This window comes from Leptopilina boulardi, unplaced genomic scaffold, assembly GCF_019393585.1.
Source record: "Leptopilina boulardi isolate dan_hultmark-lab unplaced genomic scaffold, ZJU_Lbou_2.1 LbouV2_1, whole genome shotgun sequence".
In the NCBI taxonomy this organism is placed as follows: Eukaryota; Metazoa; Arthropoda; class Insecta; order Hymenoptera; family Figitidae; genus Leptopilina; species Leptopilina boulardi.
The window spans coordinates 1,175,351-1,197,230 of NW_026137640.1; the positions used below are offsets into that span (position 1 = coordinate 1,175,351).

A 21,880-nucleotide genomic window follows, 5' to 3' on the forward strand; every position below is an offset into this window, starting at 1 on the left:
ATTTTATATTCCTAATTTTTATAAATTCAATTTTAATATCATTTGACAACAATTATATCGATCGCAAAACTGACGCATGCGAAATTCATCATCAAAGAATAGAAGGGAAAAAGAGATGATGCTATAGAAAATGTACTCTGGAGCTTCGTATTCGTATGAAAATTCTTAAAAAAAAATTTATTACGTTTTTATTTACAAAAAAAAATAAAATAAGAATGTGATCAAGAAATTGTAAAAATATATACACAAAAAAGAAAATAATGTGTGAATTAAATTTGATATTTATCAACAATTTAGTAAAATATTACATTTTATCAAATAATAACAACACCAAATGTCTCTGCAAGGAGTAATGGTAAGAAACTAAATAAATATTTTAGATAAAAAATTAAATTATAAAATAATTTTGTTTTTTTTTTTTATAGATGACAATGAGAAGAAGAAGACGAATACGACGACGTGAAATGCCAGACTGATAATATTATGGACCCAGAGTAGTGTTCAAAATAGATAGTTAAATAGTTAGAATACAGGAGGAATAGTTAATGAATTAACTATAAAAAAAAAATAAAAAAAGAAAAAATCTTCTAAAATTATAAATATAATTACATGTGTCAAGAAAATGAGTCACGCGCAACAACATGTACTTGCCAGTGCAATAGTTCTTGCTCTATTAGTGGTATTTGGTATCCACGTCTTCCTTTTTCCAATGTACACATCAAATCCAGCAACAAGGCGTACGAAAATCTCAGTTTATGAGCAAGCTTTATGCCACACAAATTTAAGGCCAAATAAAAATTCACTACAAAGTAAAACACCATGTTTAAAATATGGTATTGTTTCCGCTGTACAAGGTGGTAGATTAGGAAATCAAATTTGGGAATACGTTTCCGTTTGGGCTACAGCAAGGTATTTTTTTTCTATTATTATTACAAATATTCAAAATTTCGTACACAAATTTAAAAAATATTTTATTTTTTATTTAAATATTTGGTTAAAAAATTTAAATTAATTAATTAATTTAATTTTAATTTTTTATTTATTTAATTAAAAAAATTATTTTACCTTTAGAAAAACAGGTCTAGAACCATATGTTCCAAGATGTATTTTAAAAACATTGGAAGAACATTTTGAAAATCTCAGTATACCGCCTTTGAGTAACATTGGACATTGTACGATAAGTGTTGATCAAATTGTTAATTCTCTCGGTGAATGGAACAGTACCGAACAGAACATCATAATACCAAGGTAATTATTAAAAAAAAAAAAAAATTGTAATTTTTTTTCTAATTTTCAATTTTTCAGACACGCGGCCTATTGGTCACCAAATCCAATTTGGTTGGATGACTTGCGTCGTGAATTTAAATTTAAATTTAAATATCGGTCCTATGCACAAATGGTATTAACAAAGGCAGCATTAAAATATGATTTGACCAATGCCACATATATCAGTGTTCATGTACGTAGAACCGATTATATTGAATATTTATGGCAAAAATTTAAAGTTCGACCAGCACCCGTTAAATATTATTTAAATGCAATGGATTATTTTTTAAATAAATATAAAAATGCAATTTTTTTAGTTGCCAGTGACAATATTGACTGGTGTAAATATAATTTAAAAACTCCTCGTCATAGAATAATATTTATTTCCGATACAAATGGCAAAGGACCTGGTTTTGATCTCGCTGTTTTATGTGCCTGTAATCATAGTGTTATTGATTATGGAACATATGGTTCTTTTGCCGCTATTCTTGTTGGTGGAGAAACAATTGTTTTTAATGTAAGCGCTCATTTTTCTACTCTTATTGCCGAGGCATTACCCAATTGGATGATTTATTAGAAAAAAAAAATTATTACACTACGGGCATAGGGTATATAACACTGATTCATATTGACAATCTCTAAAATAGTTATGTTTAAAAAAAAAAAATGCTAAATTGCATTTCAAAATCTTTAGTTTTTATTCTATAAATACCAAAAAAAAAAAAACTAAAGTATACAAATATTTTTCTAACAAAAAGTATAATAGAAAATGATTTTTTTTTTAATTCCCATTTATTTTCCAAAATCTAAATGCAAGAATATTTACAATGGACCACTCTTAAAAATATATTTTATTTCATATATAATTTTGAAAAATTGTTTATCCATTAGACAAATTTCAAAAAAATTAAAATCTCATAAATTTTCGAAAACAAATTTTGTGATTTTTTAAAAATTTGATAAAAAAAACAATCAGTAGGACTTTTTTAATAAAATGAGAATTATTTACATTTAAAGAATATAAAAAGTATAGCGAAATATCTATACTCTATTCATTACTAATCAAGAAATAATTATCTTTCTAACTCATGACATGTACAATTGTTTCATCTGTGATTCTTTCTTATTGTGCCAAAAAAAAACTTCTTAATATATATCGCATAAAATAATAAACATATATTATATATATATAAAATAAATTAAATTCTATTTACAAAGTGAAGGTGCGTATAAAGAAAACTTGATTGTTAAATATATAAAGGCATGTTATTAAAAAAAAATTATCTTATACACGTATAAAATAAATTATTTACAATGTTGACAAATCTTCTAAAAAATTATTTATAATAATTATAAAAAAATATATTTATAATTGTATTTTCTTTTATATTAATGTAAAATTATTTATATGAATGTTTGTAAGTGTTTAGTATATAAATTTGTTTTGTAATATTTTAAAAAATTTTCTCCTTTTTCACAAAGAGAGAAGAAAAATATTTAATTTGATATTTAGAAAATGAAAAATAATTAATGTGAAAATAAAAAGTGCACTCTGGTATTTAATTAGATATTTTAGTTTAATTTCAATGAATTTGATGTAGTTCTATCAAAAGAATTTAACTTTATTATATAAAATATTTGTTTTATCTCAACGACACAATCATATTATTAAAATATTTCTTGTCAATATATCTAAATAGAAAAAGAAATTAAATGTTGTATGCATGTATTTAATTATGAATTAATGCGTATTTGTGCCTGTTATAATCAATTTATCTCTTTAAAAAAAAAAAAAAAAAAAAAAAAAAAATTAGAAGAGATTTTTTCTTTTCTAGCAACTAATCAAAGATTCGCTTTTTACGCGATATTTCGGCTTATTAAAATGAAAGTAACACAAAGACTACTTCCAGGTTTCGACGCTCTATTGTAAACATATGTACGTTCTCTGTGATAAATTTGTCTAATATCTGGAAGAAACTAGCTGTCGTTTTATTACTCATTTAATGTAAAGAAAAAAATAAAAAATAAATATATTTCAGGTCGTAAAATGTTGAGTAGAAAATTTATGTCCCTTTTCGCTTAGTTTTATAAAAAGGAGAATTTGTTTCAAATCAACAAATTTTTCTATTTACCATTTTAGATCTCAGGGGATGTAATCCAAGTTCTGCTTCTGGAATTCCATATTCTTGGAATTTGGCTCCAAATATTGTTAAAAGATCGTCGTGAGCTTTACAAACTTTTGCCAATTCATTCTGAAGATCTCGAATTGCTGTATTTTTTCGATTTAACATTTCCTTAAAAAAAAAAAAAAAATTACGAACAAAATTCTGAATGATAAACAAAAAGTATATTTTAATAATTATACCTCAAGTTTTTCGTTGACATTAATCACTGCATCGGGATGTAATTGAGAGGCAGCTAAAATTTCATTTATTTGCGCTTCCCTTTGTTCCAATAAATCTGACAATTTCTCCAATTTTTTTTCCAATAAAACATTTTTTAAACCCGTCTTTTGTTGAAGTTCTAAAATAGCGTTTACAAATTTTTTATGTAATTCATCACGTTCAGATTTACATTTATTGTATCTTAATTCAGATACTTCATTTTCCCATTTTATTGCTTCAATATCTTTCAAAGTAGTTGACAATTTTTTTCTTGTATGCTAAAAAAAAAAAAAAAATACATTAGTTATTATTTAACAAAAATTATTTTACTATTTAATTTATATTTTATTAACAATTATTCTTACAATTAATAATTGTTTATCTTTTTCATAATTAGTCAATCGTCGTGTGAGATCACTATTTTTATTTTGAGCCTGTTTCAATTCTTCATAATGATTTTTATTTTCATTTGTTACTTCTCTGACTTGTTTTGTCATTCTCTCTTCATGATTTTTCATACTTTCTAATTGTTCCTAATAAGAATAATTTTAATTTAAAAATTGAATAAAAAAAAAAAAATTCTAAATATAAACTTCTTTGTAAAAACGTACTTTGAGACTTTTGATGAGTGACAAATTATTTAGCGTAATATCATTGTAATAATTTTTTATATCCGCAAATGCTTTTTCGTGATTATTTATTAAAGTTGAAATTTGCAAATTTCTACGTTCTTCAGTTTCAACAATTTCCGTTCGATGTTTTAACATTAATGATTCATATAAAGAAGCAATTTTTTCTTCATATTTTTGTTCTAATTCAGAAGTTTCAGATTCAAATTTTTTCATCATATTACTCATTTCTTCAGCTGCTGTCTATCAGAACCAAAAAAAAAAAGGAATTTTAATATTTCATGAACTTTGAAACAAATTTTTTTTTCAATTACTTACTAATTTCAATGCTCGAATTTCGTTCATATGCGAGAGTTCTTTTTCTTTTTGCGCTCTCTTCAATTGTCTTTTATCTTGAACAATTTCATTTTCTTGTGATATATAATCGTCTTGTGCCATTTTTAATGCCACCATGTGTTCAGCTTTTGATGATGAAAGATTCATTTGATGTTCATACATTAAATGTTTTACTTTTTGTTTATATAATGTTAATTCAGCCTCGTGTTTTTCAGTTAACTCTTCTTTTTCTCGCTCTTTGTTTCTAAAATTGGTAAAATTAAAATGAATTAATTATAATTAAAAAAAAAAAAATGTAATAAAAACTATTTTCCATTTACCTTGTTGCAGCACGTGCTTCTTCCAATTGATGACGTGTTATTTCCCAAAATGTACGAAGTTTATCTCTTTCTAATTGAAAAAAATTTCTCTCCTCCCTTTCACGTTCCATTTCTTCTAGAATTTTATGAGAATAAATTTCTAATTGTTCCCTATTCATTTTCGATGTATCCACACCATCCACAGTGTCTGTTGATTTTCCTTTTCCTTTTTTTGGTGCCTAATAAAATTAAAATTTAATTTATTTTTTTTTTTTATCATTAAAGTTCGATAAGTGACAACTTACCATTTTCACGTTTCCAAATAATAAAGTGAAAAAACTGTTTATAATAAAATTGCAAAAAATGAATTTATAAAATTTTTTTTCTATTTGAATATTATAATGCTTGGAATGAAAATCAATTTCTTTATACGATCACAATCACAAAACTTGATGTATGAAGTTGCTAAGCAACGTTGAAAAGTATTTTCTCTATATCAATAATTGTTTTCATAATAAAAAAATTGATAAAAATTTATTAATTACTTGTAAATATAAGACTAGAAAAGTGAATAATTTCTAACAAATATTGTAGAAAATGATGTAATTTTTTATTATACATATTTATATATATATATATATGAACAGCAGGTAAACTATAACAAATGAACAATATTTTGTTTTATTGAAATAAAGACAGCAGACAAAGATGTGTATGATTTTAAAGACGCAGAAAAAAAAGTATTAAAAATTTTAGCTAAAAAAATACATTTTCTTTTACAAACTACAAACGCGTGTGTGTGTGTTTTTTTTTAAAAAAGTGTAATTTCATATATAAAATCTATTTGAAAAATTCTATTAAAACAGTATACACTAAATTCTATCCTTGTCTGTAGCCTGTCTGCTTGTCACATACACATTTATACAGTTGTACGCACATTTTTCTTTTCTTTTTTATTATTATAAATTAAATAATCGGTAATTTAAATTTTACAATTTTGATTTATACAATTAGAAAAAAGAATTCAATAAAATATCTCATTAAAATTATACCCCAAACTAATAATTTGGTCCATTGTGTGAATTACTAAAAAAAAATATTTGTGCTCTTATCTTGATGTAAAACTGCGTCGATATCGTGGTAAATTTTCATTTTTTTTAAAAAAGATAAAACAAAATTTTCAGTCTAAATGTTCGAAAACATATTCTTTGAGCGATACATTGGCTTATTTCCAAAAAAAAGAAAAAAGAAAAGCAAAAATTTACTTATTTTGTACGTTACTTTATAAGTAATTGAAATTTTTACACACGAATTCGTCGCATCCAATCAAGAGCCTAGAGCTAATATAGTAAAAAAAATATAATGATTTAATACGAATTTAAAAAATTTCTTCAATTCGATACCTCCGAATGGAATGATGCTTACAGTGCAATTAATTTTCTAATACCTTCAATTAGTATCACCGTTAAATTGTAGTAGACATCCCACTGCCCCAAAGTAACCCTGTAAAAAAAAAAAAAAATTGATTATTATATTTCTCGTAATTTTTAAACTAGAAAATTATACCTCATGTTCTAAAAATAGAGCTTTCAATGTCCCTTTCGACCAATAATCCATAGCATAAGCTAATAATTTCATTGATATTGGATTAACTCTCAAAAAATTACCAACGAATACGACCTGAAAAATAAATAAATAAAATAAAAATAAAATTTTAAATAATTAAAATATCTCTAAAATAGATTGAAAAAAATACCCTTTCAATTTTTTCATTAACTGCACACATTCTTGCAATGGAGCCAATATTGTTCGTAATTGTAACAAGGGTGGCTCGAGCAAGATCTTCTTTGCTAACCACGCTGCGTCGATCTTTTGAGTTCATTTGGCCAAAGCTAACGTCATAAAAATTGCTATTAAGAGTATTTACAAATTTGTTAACATTTATTAATGGAAATTATAAAAAAAAACTGTTATTAATAACATTTTTGACATGTTCGGGATTGAAAAAAAAAATATAATCAACATTACAACACACCTGCTTGCCACTAAATCTCCAGGAAGACAAAAAGGTCCATAATCACCTCCATAAATATCTCTTACTAATTTATCTACTCTTGTATTATCGCCGCTAGTTGCCAATTCAATAGCTTCTTCAAATGTATTACATCCAGTTAATAAACAACATAATCCTAAAAATGTTCCTCCACCTAAGCTAAAATAGAAAAAAAAAAACAATAATAATAGAAAAAATTTATTTTATTTCGCCTTTTTTTTCAATTTACCTTGTTCCTGATATTCTTCTAAAATTGTTTGGACCATATACGGCCAATATGCTTACGCCTGATCCTATATTTACTAGCTGTTGACAAAAAATAAAAATAAGCAATAGTCAAAGAAAATTTTAAATATCAATTAAAAAATTTATTTACCAAAAATGGATAAGGTTCGGAAAAGTCGTAAGGTATTTTATGACATTTACTATCATCAGTTGGTTCACTCCAATAGTAGCATTCATGTGGATTTGTTGTTTCTATGTAGAGCATTCCTCGAATTAAGCTATCAAGTTCATCAAATTTCGCTAAACTCATATTTACTTCCTACAATGCAAAGATCGCCAATTATTTTGACGATCTATCTTTAATGATAAAAAAAAAACATGATCCCAATTTCGTCTTTTTTTTTCAAAGATTTTACTGTATTGAAAATTTTTTTAAATATAAAAAATATTTGCTGACCTTTTTAAAGTTGTCTTCAAATTTAAAAGCACCACCACCAGTGGCACAAACGGTTGTTACTAAATTAGCCATTCCTTTTGATTTTGCAAGTGCTAAAAAATTGCCCATTTCACAAGTTGGAAATCTTATAAAATGTAACGTTCCTCTTCTACCTCTAATAAGAACATTGTCCATCTAAATAATTTTTTTTTTTTCAAAAAATAGAAATATTAGAAAATTTGAAAAAAAAAATAAAATTCAAATCAAAAATTGTTCTTCTTACTTGTAAATGAGTATCACGATGACCTGTTTTACCATAAGCGGAATTTTTCGTAAGATATCTTCTAATATTTTTCAAGATTTCAACTTCTGCATCTGCTTCATCTCTTGTTGTATCTTTAGGCTCAAAATATACCAGTTTACATAATGTACCACCAATATCCATTCCAAACCAAGGCATTGCTGAAAAAATTTTTTTTATAAATTTACATTTTCATACGTTGATAATAAATTGATTTATATTTATTATTACATATAAAGAAAAAAAAAGACGAAAATTTTGTTCCAAACAATTTGTTTTCTTTGAAATTTTATTTAAATAATAAATATAAACGTTTTTAATTTAAAAAAAAATGCTCACTAAAAGGAATCATAAAAGAATCAGGAAAAAACAATGTCGTATATTTTCTATAATAATGCTAATAGAAAAAAATTGATAAACAGTTTAATTTTAGATTTCCTACTGTTTTATACTATTGAATTTCCAGTGCAAGAAAACATTTTAGATTATAATCTTTACGCAATTATCATATGCATATGTGTAGCAAAAGAGTATTAATTACTTTTTCCTCGTAGCAAATTTTATTAATTAACAAAAAAAAAAAAATAAATCAATTAAAATGAAATTAAAAAAGGAAAATTAAATTATATGTTTCTAATTCTTATTATGTTTTTGGTGAAAGGAAAGTCTAAAGCAAAAATGGTAAAAAAAAATAAATAAATCAGAAAAATGAAAATTGTTAGCTGAAAAATACCTATTTTATCTAACAATTAGATGAAATAATAAAATTAAAAAATGGCTAATCTAAGCACACATACAATTCACCGACTCACAGGGTGGTGAGTGATCTTTGGACTGCTTGGCCATAGCAGTTGAATTAGAATAACCATTTGAAGCCATGACCCTTGTGTTAAAATGATCTTCACAACTTTGTAAGCCCATTGTCCAAATTAAAGTTATTCAGTAAGATCTTCAATTCAATGGCATTTAATCTTCGATCTGAAAATACAAAACATTTATAATATTTTTTCAATAATACATAACTGGGACATAAAAGAGGACAAAATTTTAAAATTTATTCATTATTTAAAAATAAATAAAATAAAAAATATTGTATAACGTTGGTAAAAATTAAAATAATTTCTATTTAAAAAAAAAAAAAAAAAAAAATTGTTTCAATATTTTACTATACGAAACAAAAAATAAAAATCATTTTTTTATATTAAAGTTTTTTTTCAAGAATATACAAAATATACTATATTTCTTGAAACACGCGTTTCAAGTCAAAGGTTGACAATTAATTATGTATTCACTAGAGAATGCGTAAATAAAAATTTGCATTACTAAAACTGAATAAACCACGTGTTTCTTTAGATTAAAGATTAAAAAAATTCGGCTATTGAGTATAAATTGAATTAATTAAGAAAAATAAAAAAAATTTTTTGGCCTTAGATTTAAAAAAGGGTATTTTTTGAAATTTTGAAAAATTGTCAATTGGAAGAAAAAAAAAATTGTATCAATAAATATTGCCTGTAAAAAAGATTTCAATATAATTACAAGACAATGAAGTTTTGTAAAAAATGTTACGTTCTATTGACATTAGATTTTGTAATTAATATTCATAATTTTATAACACGATAACTTAATGACTTTATATTCTTAATTTAAAAATAATTTCATTCTGGAAAAAATTATTTAAAGAAGGGGAAACACGTGGGATATCATCAGATAGTCATTCTTGCATGTTTCAACAGTTCAAGGTTAACAATTAATTTTTTCCGTCTACTGATTTCTTGTGTAGAATTTAATAATTTTATTAAAAAAAAAAAAACTAATTCCAAAGACTGAGAAACTCGTTCAATTTTTTAACTTTTCAATATTTAAAAAACAATTAATTTTAGAAATATTTAAAAAATAATTTACAAAAAATTAAATTTCAAAATCATTTTAAAATTACTTCTGTCATTAATAATTAATAATTATTAATTGAAAATAAATTATAATTAAGAAAAAAAATAGATATTTATTAATTATTTTAATACCTGAAATCATTGTGAAGAAAAGTGTTGACATAATAATTTATTTCCTGAATACTATGATTAACTGTTTGTCCGAAAAACATTTACACATCACGCTTAAAATCTACTGTTGTTGATAAACGTGTAATTGCTTTGAAACTGTAAATTAAATTAAGATGCCTATCGTAAATGAATTGTATGTAATTGTTTTACTACCATTATAAATGAAAATAATTGTTTTATTGTACATTTATAAAATGAAACTTTATACGACACTATAGAAAATTTTTTTATCCTATCATACAGTAGCGAAAAAATAAATAATAATTAAATTTCCACTGAGATCGGCACATGAAATGACGAAATCCAAACAAACACAAAGAATGAAGATTCAAGACTGAAATTGACTCGAGTATTAAAATTTAAAGTTTCCAACTCCCTCTGAATGAAAATATTTACACTAAGAAACGTCAACTAGTTTCCCGCTAAATTTGAATTTAAATTATAAAAATTAATGAAATAAATTTCAAAAGAATTGTTTATATATTTAATAAATTACCAATTAAAATACCATTTATTTAAACAAAAAATTCGAACAGTAAATTTATTTAAAATTAAAAACAACTTTTTATCGGGTTTCTTAATTTTATAAAATTTATAAATAAAAATTAATGATTAATTTCAGCACTTTGATTTCTAGCTAACATAGCACATCTTTGGGCCTTATGAACTATTTCAGAACAACGTTTTCGACGAATTAATCTGCAATCTTTGAAGAAACCTTCATTGCGTGGAAAACCATGAGTATCATCTGAATAAGTTACCAAACCTATAAAAATATTTTATTAATCAAATTTTTTTTTTCAATTAAAAAAAAAAAACAAAAAAATTAGAAACTATAAATTCTGAATTAATTTTTAATTTTTTTCTAGTTTCCAAAAAAAAACCTAAAGAAACAAACCTAATCCCCATATTCGTCCACCATGAAATGCTCCTTCAAATTTCATACCATCTGATCTCCAAAAAACACCATAACCATGGAACCATCCCTGAGTAAATTCTCCTTCATATCTAAATTAAATTTTTTCTTTTAATTACTTTTAAAAAATTCTAGAAATTTAAAAAAAATAATATTTTATATTTTACTTACTTTGCACCATCTGGAAATATGATGACTCCTAATTTGGAGAATAATCCATTATTAAACCATCCATCGTAACGTGAACCATCGGGAAAAAGTAAAGAACCTAATCCATGTTTTAAACCTTTGTTATTCCAATCTCCAACATATCTACTTCCATCATCATATTTAAATGCACCATTTTTAGTAATACCTATAATTTTATTCTCATACAATTATAATTTAAAAATAAAAAAAAATTATTTCATTAAAAACAAAAAATTGGTTTTTTTTTCTATTCATTCTTACCCTCAGACATGCTTGCGATTCACTGAGAATGTTGAAGGTGGAAGATTTAATTCAATTTTAAAAAAATCAATGCTTTATTTAGTTACGTTAAGCATCTACAATGCAGGTCATGTTCAGAAATTTTTCATATATATGTGACGACGTAAGAAAATATTGTTCTTGAGTCAAGAACATAATTTTCTTTCTGTTTTTTTTTTTTTTTTTTTACATAGTCTAGTAATAATTTCTTTGCTAAAATATTTCACGCTGCTTCTTTTAAAGATAATATACAATAAATTTTTAAGAAAAAAAAAAAATCTCAATTTAAAACAAATGTTAAAAGAAAAATATTTTTAACAAAATTATTTAATATCTGAATCAATCAGAAACCATTTTATGCGTGCCTTAACAGCCAATTTTCTAACAAGTCGTTTTTTATCATCAGTAATTGGATGTATTTTTTCCAAAACATCCAATTTAAAAGGATGTATAATTACTAATGGATATTCTACATAGATTATCAAACAATTAAGTGCCGTTATTCTTATTTTCTGAAATGAATAATTTTATTTGAATTTTCTAATAATAAAATTACTTTTTTAATTTTGTAGTTTGTATTATTTTTTAATTATATTATTTTTAACTCACCATATTTTTATGTGAACACAAATCTAAAAATTTTGATATAAAATATTTGGCTTCAATTTCAAAAACCGAATTTTTTGTCTTCAATAAAGGTAATAATACATTTAAAGTTGGTATTATTAATTCTTCTTCCATAAGACTATTCACAAAACAAGAGACAAGCTGAAAAATTTGTTTGTAAATAAATTTTTTAGTTTTAACTAATAATTATTTAATCAATTATTAATTATTACTTACTTTTGTTAAATATAAAGAAAGTAATTCTATTGGTAATTCTTCACAAGTATAAATTAATGCCTTTAAATAATTGTATTCTGACGTCGATTCATTACATTCTTTAATGATATTTTCAAATATTCTCTGTTTGTATAATATTTTTACATGACAAAAATTCTCTTCTATTAATGTATCGTCATTTTTATTCACTAAATTTTTAAATTCACTGGCAACATAATTTCCAATTTCATTATTTCGTAAAGTTGATATTTGCTGAAAAAAAATGATTTAAAAAAGAAAAATTAATTAATTACAAAATTATTATTTTACTAGTCATAAAATTATACATACATAATTTAAAAAATCCTGAGAATTTGCAGTTCCTTTTTTAACAAGAGAAATTGTTAACCAATTTAATAAATCTGAAGCAGCTTTTTTCATTTCAATTGTTTCTTCCGATGAATCTAAACATTGGCTGATATTGTCTTTTAAAAATTTTATTATCTCTTCGTATTCTTCATTTAATTGCATTTTATTTATTAAAACGGCAATTAAATGACAACTAGCGAGTCTTGTAGTTGTGTTTAAATTATTCATTGCTATTTTATATAAATTTTTTATTAATTCATTATTATTCAATTCAATTTTTGGATTTAATGATATCAAAATTCCATCTATTAATATTATATCACTGTCTGAAATGATTCCATCTAAAACTCGAGTAAAATTCTGTAGAATTTTTTCTTGTTCCTCAAGATTTAATTTTCTTGTTATTAATCTACAAATATTTGTTATTAAAGAGATCTTTTCATTCGATTCAAAATTAACGATCTTGACAAGTTTATTCAATATATCTTCTTTATACAAAAATCTTTGAATATCGAAATTTTCAATTTTTCCTTTGATAGTAAGCAATTTTTCAAGACAAGAAAGCGCTACAATATTTATTGAAACATCATCCGATGTTGCAGCATTCACAATTTTTGGAAGAATTTCACAACCAACTTTTTCTATTCTTGATATCAGGGATAATGCTTCAATTCGCCTGGATATCGTTTCTTTCGTCACATTATCTACGCATAAAAAATAATTAACAAATTTATTTATTTAAATTTAACAAAAAAAAAATAATATTAAAGTTATGACTTACTGTCATTTAAGGTAAATCTGTTTGCAATTATATTTACAACTTCAATTGGATATAATTCCGTAAAACTGTAAAGGCAAGAATGTGCAGCAAATAATGTATTTTCATTTCCAGTTTCAATTTGATGAAATAATTTTTCATATAGTGTTGCTCGTTGTGTTTCATTTAAAGCAATTTTTTGAGCAATTAATCCATGCATTAATTTAATACGAATTTCAAAAGCTGGATTATTTAATTCTTCTATGTAAAATGCAGGAACGTCTGACCACTCCAAATTAGAGACATCTAAAACATTTATAAAATTAATATAAATAAATGAAAAAAAAAGAATTGAATTAAATACATACTTTTAATGGATAGTCCATATTCATTTGCAATAATAATAAAATTATTGAATGTATCCAAAAGAAATAATTTATCTTGCAACTCAGTCTTTGTTGAGTATTGCGTAAGGCACGCGGGTACAACAGCGCATAAAACTTTTTCACACATTTCTTCATTTGCCTTAGCCACAGCTTCCAATAGTTTTTCTGTATTTTTAATAGAACTTGTGGGTGCATTACATAATGCCCATTTAGCATTTATTATAATTTCCTCAACAAATTTAATTGAAATATTTTTATCCTCCGCTAAAGCTTTTATTAACGATGTTGTGCAATTAAGAGCCAATTTTTTAACATCTAAATCAATATTCTGCATTATTTCCTTTTGTAAAATTTGCCAAATTTCTCTTAAATGAGATTCTAAACGTTTTGCACCAAAAACTTCGGCTCCTTGCATTAATACATCAAGAGAATCTAATTTAGCAACTTTTAAATTTGAATCCATTTTCTCAATTAATAATGGAAGACATAATTCAGCAAATTCTGGAATTGCACATAAACATGGAACTAGTGCTTCCGCTAAAATTTCCCTCGTTATTCCAGAGCTTTCTGATTTTGGCTAAAGAAAAAATAAAAAAAAATATACTATATAAGTTTTTAAGTTTTAATAAAAAAAAAAAAATTTTAATTTACCGCATTGTATTGAACTGGAAAATAGCAGGCAATGACTTCAAATAATTCTTCAGTTAAATGACCAAGTGGAAATTCTTTTACAAAAAATGGAATTATACGGAAAATTATTAAAAGATTCCTTGGATCACTTTCGCCATCAATTGAATTTATCACACCGTAAACAATATCAACACCAAGGGATTTTAAATTTGATGATTTAGATTTTAATAAAGTTTCAAATATGCTGTAAACAATTTGTCGATCTGGCAATAAAAGTGTTTGACATTGAACATTTTCAAATATTGTTGAAAGCAATCGAACAGGACCATTTTCTGGTAGATTTTTCATTTGTACCTGAAAACAAAAATAATTTTACCCATTTGATAGAATTTTTTTTTTCGCTGTGTCTATTTAGCCCGCTAGCGGGAGGAATAGTAGCGATAGATTATTTAGCCCGCTAGCGGGAGAAATGCAAGAATTTGGCTATTTAGCCCGCTTATTTTAAAAAATCACCAAAATGAAAACTATTTATTTTGCAATAAGTATATTTAAAATATTTTGTATTTTTCTTATTTATTTATTTTAGTATAATAAAATATATTTTATATTATATAAAATGTATATTAAGTGCAATTAAAAATAAGGCAACCGTTTATTTAAATATATTAATGTGATTTAATACAAAGTTTATTTACTCCAAAATGAATTGTTTATATATTTAATTTAATTAATTATTTAATTAAAATTGTGGTAAAAAAACAAATTTTTTGTTTAAAACAAATTTATTGTAAGAAAACTTGTTTAACTACAGGTATATTTATTTTCTAATAAATTATTAGAGAATAGTTTATGGAGGGTTGAAAATAAATAAATTTCTTTGATGGGAATTAGAATCCTTAACTTTTATTTTTTTTCGTTGAATCAACGTTGGTAATTTCAGTTTTATAAAAATGTTCCAAAAACACACTTCTTTTGTTAACGTTAAATTTCAAAAAATAGTAACTTCCTTCATTTTCATCAAATTCAAAAAAATACGTATTTTCTTATTTTTCATATAGATTTCGAAAAAAAATGATTCGGACAAAAAAAAATTTTGAATGAAAATTTCCCGTGGAATGTCCCATACGTATTTATAAAATACAAGAATTTTAATTGTATTTCAAAAATTAATTTTTATTTGGAATTTTCAAGTTTCAATAGAAAACAATTCCATAAACTATTTTCTAATAATTTATTAGAAAATAAATATACTTGTAGTTAAACAAGTTTTCTTACAATAAATTTGGTTTAAACAAAAAATTTGTTTTTTTACCACAACTTTAATTAAATAATTAATTAAATTAAATATATAAACAATTCATTTTGGAGCAAATAAACTTTGTATTAAATCACATTAATATATTTAAATAAACGATTGCCTTAGTTTTAATTACACTTAATATACATTTTATATAATAAATATTTTATTATTCTAAAATAAATAAATAAGAAAAATAAAAAATATTTTAAACAATACTCATTGCAAACTAAATAGTTCTCATTTTGGTGATTTTTTAAAATTCCTCCCGTTAGCGGGCTAAATAGTTTTTTTTATTTTTTTTTATACTTACAATAGATGAAATGCCTTTCAGTGTCGATGGTAAAATGCTATAATGATCTTTTAATCGATCGCAATAAAATCCAACAATAAAATTAATTTCAGCTTCAACAAGAAAATCAAATGGTAAACTAGCTAATAAAGAAGATAAAACTTGAATACTTTGTTTTCGTAATTCGACATTTGTATTCGTTAAAAGCGGTTGAAGTCCTTCGACAAAATTGAAAAGTTTGATATCTCCTTTTTGTATCTCTGTAAATATAAGAAATTTAAATAATCTTTCTTTTACATTAAAAGAAAACAGGTACAAAATTTTATACATTTTCTTTGAGGTTATGTCGAAAAAAAAATTGTAAGTAATCAAATTGTAATCAAATAAATTAAAAATTTATTTAAATGAAAAATACTAACCTGATGCAATATTTTGACATTCTGAAGAGAGTGTATTATTTTCTAATGCTAAGGATAATCTCTTTTCAAGATCCATTGTTGCACATGCTTGATGATGACAATAAGTGCGCCGAATATATATTACTTGCGTATTTTATAATTTAACTGTCAATAATTTTTTTTTTAGAGAAGTATATAATTATTCGCAAATGATAAATTGTGTAATTTACTAATAAAAAATAGAATTCTTAGAAGGAAAGAAAGTTATTGTAGCTCGTAGATAAATGCAGACAAGTGTGTGTGTGTACGACAGCGTTTACTGACGTTTTCTTGACATTTTGAGGTTAGAAACGTTAAAAACTAACTCCGAAAATAATCTCTATTTTAACAATATTAATGCATCAATTATTTCTTTAATTGATCCATGAATATATTATAGTAAAGAATAATTCTTTCAGAACAAATGAAAAATACAATTTTTTTTTTCTCCTGATACTGAGAATTTTTACTGTAAACACAATTGACGGTGAGTGAAATCTACTTATTTATCATAATTAATTTTTATAAATATTACTTTTTTTTCAGAAATTCTTTCTGTAAATAAAGATTTAAATAAAAACAATATATTTTTTGAGATTATTGAACCACCTGAATTGGAGTATACATATAAAATTAAACCTGCTAAAAATTTTGGTACAAATTTCGTGAGTTTTAAATTTATATTTTTAAATGAACTATAATTTTTATATTTAGAACAAAAAAAAGAAAAAAAAAATGTTGAAATAATTAATTTTCCAAAAACAGAATTTTTTTGAAAAAAGAATCAATTTGATACCTTTGAATCCATTAAATGGTTGTCAATATTCAAAGAATGCTGATGAATTAAAAGGCAATGTTGCATTAATAAAACGTGGTGAATGTAGCTTTTTTATGAAAGCAATTAATGCTGAAAAAATTGGTGCAAAAGCTGTAATTATCTTCGATGATTTTCCATCAAATTTTGAAAAAATTAGAGACACTCCAATGTGGGTCGATCATTTCTACATTAAAATGATAAAAGATGAAAATATTGATGAATCAATAATTGTAAATATTCCCGTTGGATTTTTGCATGGAAAAAATGGTAGAATGATATTAAATACTTTAAATCGATTACAAATGAAATTTGCATTGATTAACATTCCAATTAATATTACACACCGCGATATAAGTGAACTTCATCAACCACCTTGGATATCATGGTGAAAAAATTGTGATCATATTTATATATAAAATAAAATCTATTTATATAAAATTGTGAAATTATTTTTATTTTTCTAAAATTAGAAATAAAAATGATTTTTTTTTGTTATAAAACCTTGAATATTACAATTCGTAGAATTTTTCAATTATTCCAATTTTTTTATTTCCTTTTTCATTATTTCGATATTGGCTTAGTTTGCTTTATAAGCCAAGAAAGAGCTTGAGTATTTTCACTTCCTTGAAGTAATGGTTTCAAAATTTCCAAACATTTTGCATGATATTTGTTGATGTAATCAATCTAAAATTATCAATATATTTTTTTAATTTTTTTTTTCGTAAATACATATAGAGAAAAAAAGTTCCACTTACTTCTGCATCTGTGAGTAAAGAAAGATCCAAAAAACTTGTTTGTATTGGTACTAATGTAACTGTCTCAAAAGTGAGATAATTTCTATTGTTAAAATTATATTTACTATTTGCCTTTACAACCAATTCAATATTTTCCAATCGAATACCAAATTTTCCATCTTCATAAAATCCGGGTTCTAAAAAATTAAAAAAAAAAAAAATTTTAAAAGCAATTAAATATTTAGAAAGAAAGTATATTTTTTTAAATTACCATTTGACAAAAATACACCGGCTTGAACACCTGGATCATCAGGCATTGGTTTCCAAGATATACCAATTGGAAATTCATGAACATTTAAATAAGATCCTACTCCATGTCCCGTTCCATGAATGTAATCTAAACTGTGAATATTATTTTAATATATCAGTAAAAAAAAGAATGGAAATTATTAATTCTTACCCAACGTCCCATAAACTTTTACGAGCTAACGTATCGAGATAATTTCCTTTTATCATATTTGGAAATATTGCCATATTAAGAAAACATTGTCCTTTAAATACACGTGTAAAACATTCACGTTCGTAATCTGTTGGTGTTCCAAAGTGCCAAGTACGCGTTGTATCGGTAGTTCCATCGAGAAATTGTGCTCCAGCATCGCATAGATAAACTTCTTTGTCTGTGATAAGTTTATCACTAGCTGACGTTGGATGATAATGAATTATTGCAGCATGATCTCCAGACGATGAAATTGTTGTAAAACTTACTCCAACGTACAGTTCTTGTTCTCTGAAAAAAAAAACAAAAATTTTATTTTCATATTTCTTTTAAATTTTGTTTAAAAAAAAAAAATATCTATAAAATTTTGCATTTTACTGTCTAAATTTCTCCAATTGTTCCGCTCCAGAAATTTCAGTAATAGTTTTATTATTTTTATTTGTAATTTCATCTTCCAACCATGCAAAATATTTAACAAGAGCAACACCATCACGAATGTGAGCAGCTTTCATTCCTTCAATTTCAGTCTCATTTTTAATTGATTTCATTAAACCAATTGGCGAATAAGCTCTATATACATGACTTCCACATGCACAATGTAAAGCAGAACTTGAACCAGAACTTATCCAAACACGATTTTCATCAGTTGCTATTGAATTTTCTTTTAAAAAATTTAAAATACTCTCATAAGAATGATAAATTGGAATGATTCCTTCATTTTTTAATTGCTCTTCAGCTTCTTTTGTTAGTCTTGTTTTATCAAGAAAAATATGAATATTTTCACTTTCTAATACAATATAAGCAAAAAATACTGGATTATATGGAATATCAGATCCTCTCCAATTAAGTAAATATGCAACTTCATCCAATGCAGAAATTACAAGAAATGATACACCATTTTCTTTCATTAATTTTTGACAATTTTCAATTTTATCCTTAGCCTTTTTTCCACTATATTCTAATTTATGAGGAACAATTGAATTCAACACTGGTATTGGTCTATCATCCCATATTTTATCAACTAAATTTTCTTCCAATGGAATTAAAACATGTCCCTTGTTATTTAAATTATTATACATTGATACCCAATCGGTGTAACTAATAACATTAATATCAACTCCAACTGTTGATTTTGGTGGTAAATTTAAATTCAACCATTCAAATTGATTAGGTGTTCCTAATACGCCTTCTTTCATAAGTGTCCAATCTTGAGGTGGATCAAATTCATTAATAGCTTGAAGAAAATATCTTCCGTCGGTCCATAATAAAGCTTTTTCATTTGTTACAATAATAGTGCCACGTGAGCCAGTGAATCCAGAGAGAAAACTTAATCGTTTATCTCTATCAGTTAAATATTCCGATTGATGAGAATCACCATAATTAAGTATAAATGCTTGTATTCCTTTTTTTTCCACACCATTAATAGTTGTTATTTTCATTAATTCACGTAGTCTCGCTAATTTTGAAATTCCTGTTTGATTCACCATGATTCTGTAAAATATAAACGATTAGAAATCAATTTTTATTTAACACGAAAAATTTGTAAAATTGTTTATCTAAAAAAATATTTTTTTATAATTTTTTGATTAATAAAAACTAAAAGAAATATTTATTAGGCAAAAAATTATAGAATTTTTTATTATTATTATTATTATTATAGATTATTTAGCCGGCGAGCGGGAGAAATACAAGATTTTGGCTATTTAGCCCGCTTATTTTAAAAAATCACCAAAATGAGAACTATTTATTTTGCAATAAATATATTTAAATATTTTTTATTTTTCTTATTTATTTATTCTAGAATAATAAAATATATTTTATTATATAAAATGTATATTAAATGCAATTAAAAATAAGGCAATCGTTTATTTAAATATATTAATGTGATTTAATACAAAGTTTATTTACTCCAAAATGAATTGTTTATATATTTAATTTAATTAATTATTTAATTAAAGTTGTGGTAAAAAAACAAATTTTTTGTTTAAACCAAATTTATTGTAAGAAAACTTGTTTAACTACAAGTATATTTATTTTCTAATAAATTATTAGAAAATAGTTTATGGAATTGTTTTCTATTGAAACTTGAAATTTCCAAATAAAAATTAATTTTTGAAATACAATTAAAATTCTTGTATTTTATAAATACGTATGGGACATTCCACGGGAAATTTTCATTCAAAATTTTTTTTGTCCGAATCATTTTTTTTTCGAAATCTATATGAAAAATAAGAAAATACGTATTTTTTTGAATTTGATGAAAATGAAGGAAGTTATGATTTTTTGAAATTTAACGTTAACAAAAGAAGTGTGTTTTTGGAACATTTTTATAAAACTGAAATTACCAACGTTGATTCAACGAAAAAAAATAAAAGTTAAGGATTCTAATTCCCATCAAAGAAATTTATTTATTTTCAACCCTCCATAAACTATTCTCTAATAATTTATTAGAAAATAAATATACCTGTAGTTAAACAAGTTTTCTTACAATAAATTTGTTTTAAACAAAAAATTTGTTTTTTTACCACAATTTTAATTAAATAATTAATTAAATTAAATATATAAACAATTCATTTTGGAGTAAATAAACTTTGTATTAAATCACATTAATATATTTAAATAAACGATTGCCTTATTTTTAATTGCACTTAATATACATTTTATATAATATAAAATATATTTTATTATACTAAAATAAATAAGAAAAATAAAAAATATTTTAAATATACTTATTGCAAAATAAATAGTTTTCATTTTGGTGATTTTTTAAAATAAGCGGGCTAAATAGCCAAATTCTTGCATTTCTCCCGCTAGCGGGCTAAATAATCTATCGCTACTATTCCTCCCGCTAGCGGGCTAAATAATCTATCTCCACTATTCCTCCCGTTAGCGGGCAAAATAGACACAGCGAAATATAAAATATTAAACTTTTTATTTTTAACTATTTTATCCAATTAAAATCCAGAATTTAATTTGCCAAAATGTTTCGTTTATTCATGAAAAAATTTTATTTCTTTTAATTTAAAATAATAATTGATAAGAGTGTTATTAAATCTGTGGAATGTTCATTTAATCATATTTTAAATCAGATAACATTTTATTACGTATAAATTGATTAAAGATATAAATAAAATTAAATTAAGGATCATTTATTGTAAATTTACGCAAGTCTACTGATTTTTATTAAATTTTTTCTATACTCACTATTTTTGTATATAGAACTTTCACTTTGTTTTCTTACGAACACCTTTTCGAATGCCAAAAGTGCCAAAACAAAATATTGAGGTTATGTTTCACAGGCGATAAGATAAAAAAAAAACGTATAATAGGTAAATTTTGTATTATACGTAACAAATATGGAAAGCGTTTTGATTGGCAGTGGTAATGGAAAACTTTTCCAGAAGAACCAATCAAAATTAAATTTGAGTTTTGGAAAATGAGAGCGCCTTAAGGAATTTGATAACTACCCC

The 21,880-nt window shown here is 24.1% G+C and overlaps 7 protein-coding genes across 9 annotated transcripts; 2 read left to right on the forward strand and 5 right to left on the reverse strand.

The window, feature by feature from the left end:
- Positions 1 to 84: 84 nt before the first annotated feature.
- On the forward strand, positions 85 to 1,997 carry LOC127288464 (galactoside alpha-(1,2)-fucosyltransferase 1-like). The gene is made up of 4 exons (XM_051315964.1): positions 85 to 355; positions 426 to 909; positions 1,072 to 1,248; positions 1,306 to 1,997. The coding sequence occupies exons 2-4, from the start codon at positions 623 to 625 to the stop codon at positions 1,841 to 1,843; spliced, it is 1,002 nt and encodes a 333-aa protein (XP_051171921.1). The 5' UTR covers positions 85 to 355; positions 426 to 622; the 3' UTR covers positions 1,844 to 1,997.
- Positions 1,998 to 3,045: 1,048 nt separating this feature from the next.
- LOC127287665 (dynein regulatory complex subunit 4) lies at positions 3,046 to 5,465 on the reverse strand. The gene is made up of 7 exons (XM_051314759.1): positions 5,220 to 5,465; positions 4,936 to 5,153; positions 4,598 to 4,859; positions 4,262 to 4,522; positions 4,016 to 4,183; positions 3,632 to 3,928; positions 3,046 to 3,560 (listed from the first exon to the last, which is right to left on the reverse strand). Exons 1-7 carry the CDS (start codon positions 5,220 to 5,222, stop codon positions 3,378 to 3,380), a joined length of 1,392 nt encoding a protein of 463 aa, XP_051170716.1. The 5' UTR covers positions 5,223 to 5,465; the 3' UTR covers positions 3,046 to 3,377.
- Positions 5,466 to 5,502: 37 nt separating this feature from the next.
- On the reverse strand, positions 5,503 to 10,324 carry LOC127288100 (pantothenate kinase 3). 3 transcript variants are annotated; one of them, XM_051315484.1, is made up of 11 exons: positions 10,175 to 10,322; positions 9,951 to 10,085; positions 8,727 to 8,907; positions 7,912 to 8,090; positions 7,650 to 7,823; positions 7,344 to 7,511; positions 7,197 to 7,273; positions 6,950 to 7,126; positions 6,671 to 6,806; positions 6,481 to 6,594; positions 5,503 to 6,417 (listed from the first exon to the last, which is right to left on the reverse strand). In XM_051315484.1, the coding sequence occupies exons 3-11, from the start codon at positions 8,848 to 8,850 to the stop codon at positions 6,364 to 6,366; spliced, it is 1,203 nt and encodes a 400-aa protein (XP_051171441.1). In that variant the 5' UTR covers positions 8,851 to 8,907; positions 9,951 to 10,085; positions 10,175 to 10,322; the 3' UTR covers positions 5,503 to 6,363. The 3 variants fall into 3 exon arrangements, with proteins under 3 accessions (XP_051171441.1, XP_051171524.1, XP_051171357.1); XM_051315567.1 differs by having other exon boundaries at positions 8,742 to 8,907; positions 9,951 to 10,324; XM_051315400.1 differs by having other exon boundaries at positions 9,951 to 10,324.
- Positions 10,325 to 10,481: 157 nt separating this feature from the next.
- LOC127288814 (MORN repeat-containing protein 4 homolog) lies at positions 10,482 to 11,502 on the reverse strand. Its single transcript, XM_051316516.1, has 4 exons — positions 11,356 to 11,502; positions 11,077 to 11,260; positions 10,888 to 10,997; positions 10,482 to 10,755 (listed from the first exon to the last, which is right to left on the reverse strand). The coding sequence occupies exons 1-4, from the start codon at positions 11,363 to 11,365 to the stop codon at positions 10,595 to 10,597; spliced, it is 465 nt and encodes a 154-aa protein (XP_051172473.1). The 5' UTR covers positions 11,366 to 11,502; the 3' UTR covers positions 10,482 to 10,594.
- On the reverse strand, positions 11,411 to 16,763 carry LOC127286713 (MMS19 nucleotide excision repair protein). Its single transcript, XM_051313295.1, has 9 exons — positions 16,346 to 16,763; positions 15,948 to 16,186; positions 14,359 to 14,691; positions 13,690 to 14,284; positions 13,346 to 13,627; positions 12,547 to 13,268; positions 12,217 to 12,468; positions 11,983 to 12,141; positions 11,411 to 11,885 (listed from the first exon to the last, which is right to left on the reverse strand). Exons 1-9 carry the CDS (start codon positions 16,419 to 16,421, stop codon positions 11,697 to 11,699), a joined length of 2,847 nt encoding a protein of 948 aa, XP_051169252.1. The 5' UTR covers positions 16,422 to 16,763; the 3' UTR covers positions 11,411 to 11,696.
- On the forward strand, positions 16,754 to 17,618 carry LOC127280987 (PRADC1-like protein; the record flags this gene model as incomplete). The annotated part of the gene is made up of 3 exons (XM_051304845.1): positions 16,754 to 16,850; positions 16,910 to 17,028; positions 17,129 to 17,618. Coding segments are annotated over 3 exons (657 nt in total), but the record flags the coding sequence as incomplete, so codon positions are not given.
- Positions 17,608 to 21,747, reverse strand: LOC127287035 (xaa-Pro aminopeptidase ApepP-like). The gene is made up of 6 exons (XM_051313782.1): positions 21,615 to 21,747; positions 18,789 to 19,901; positions 18,375 to 18,701; positions 18,186 to 18,316; positions 17,936 to 18,111; positions 17,608 to 17,864 (listed from the first exon to the last, which is right to left on the reverse strand). The coding sequence occupies exons 2-6, from the start codon at positions 19,895 to 19,897 to the stop codon at positions 17,742 to 17,744; spliced, it is 1,866 nt and encodes a 621-aa protein (XP_051169739.1). The 5' UTR covers positions 19,898 to 19,901; positions 21,615 to 21,747; the 3' UTR covers positions 17,608 to 17,741.
- Between the last annotated feature and the right edge of the window lie 133 nt (positions 21,748 to 21,880).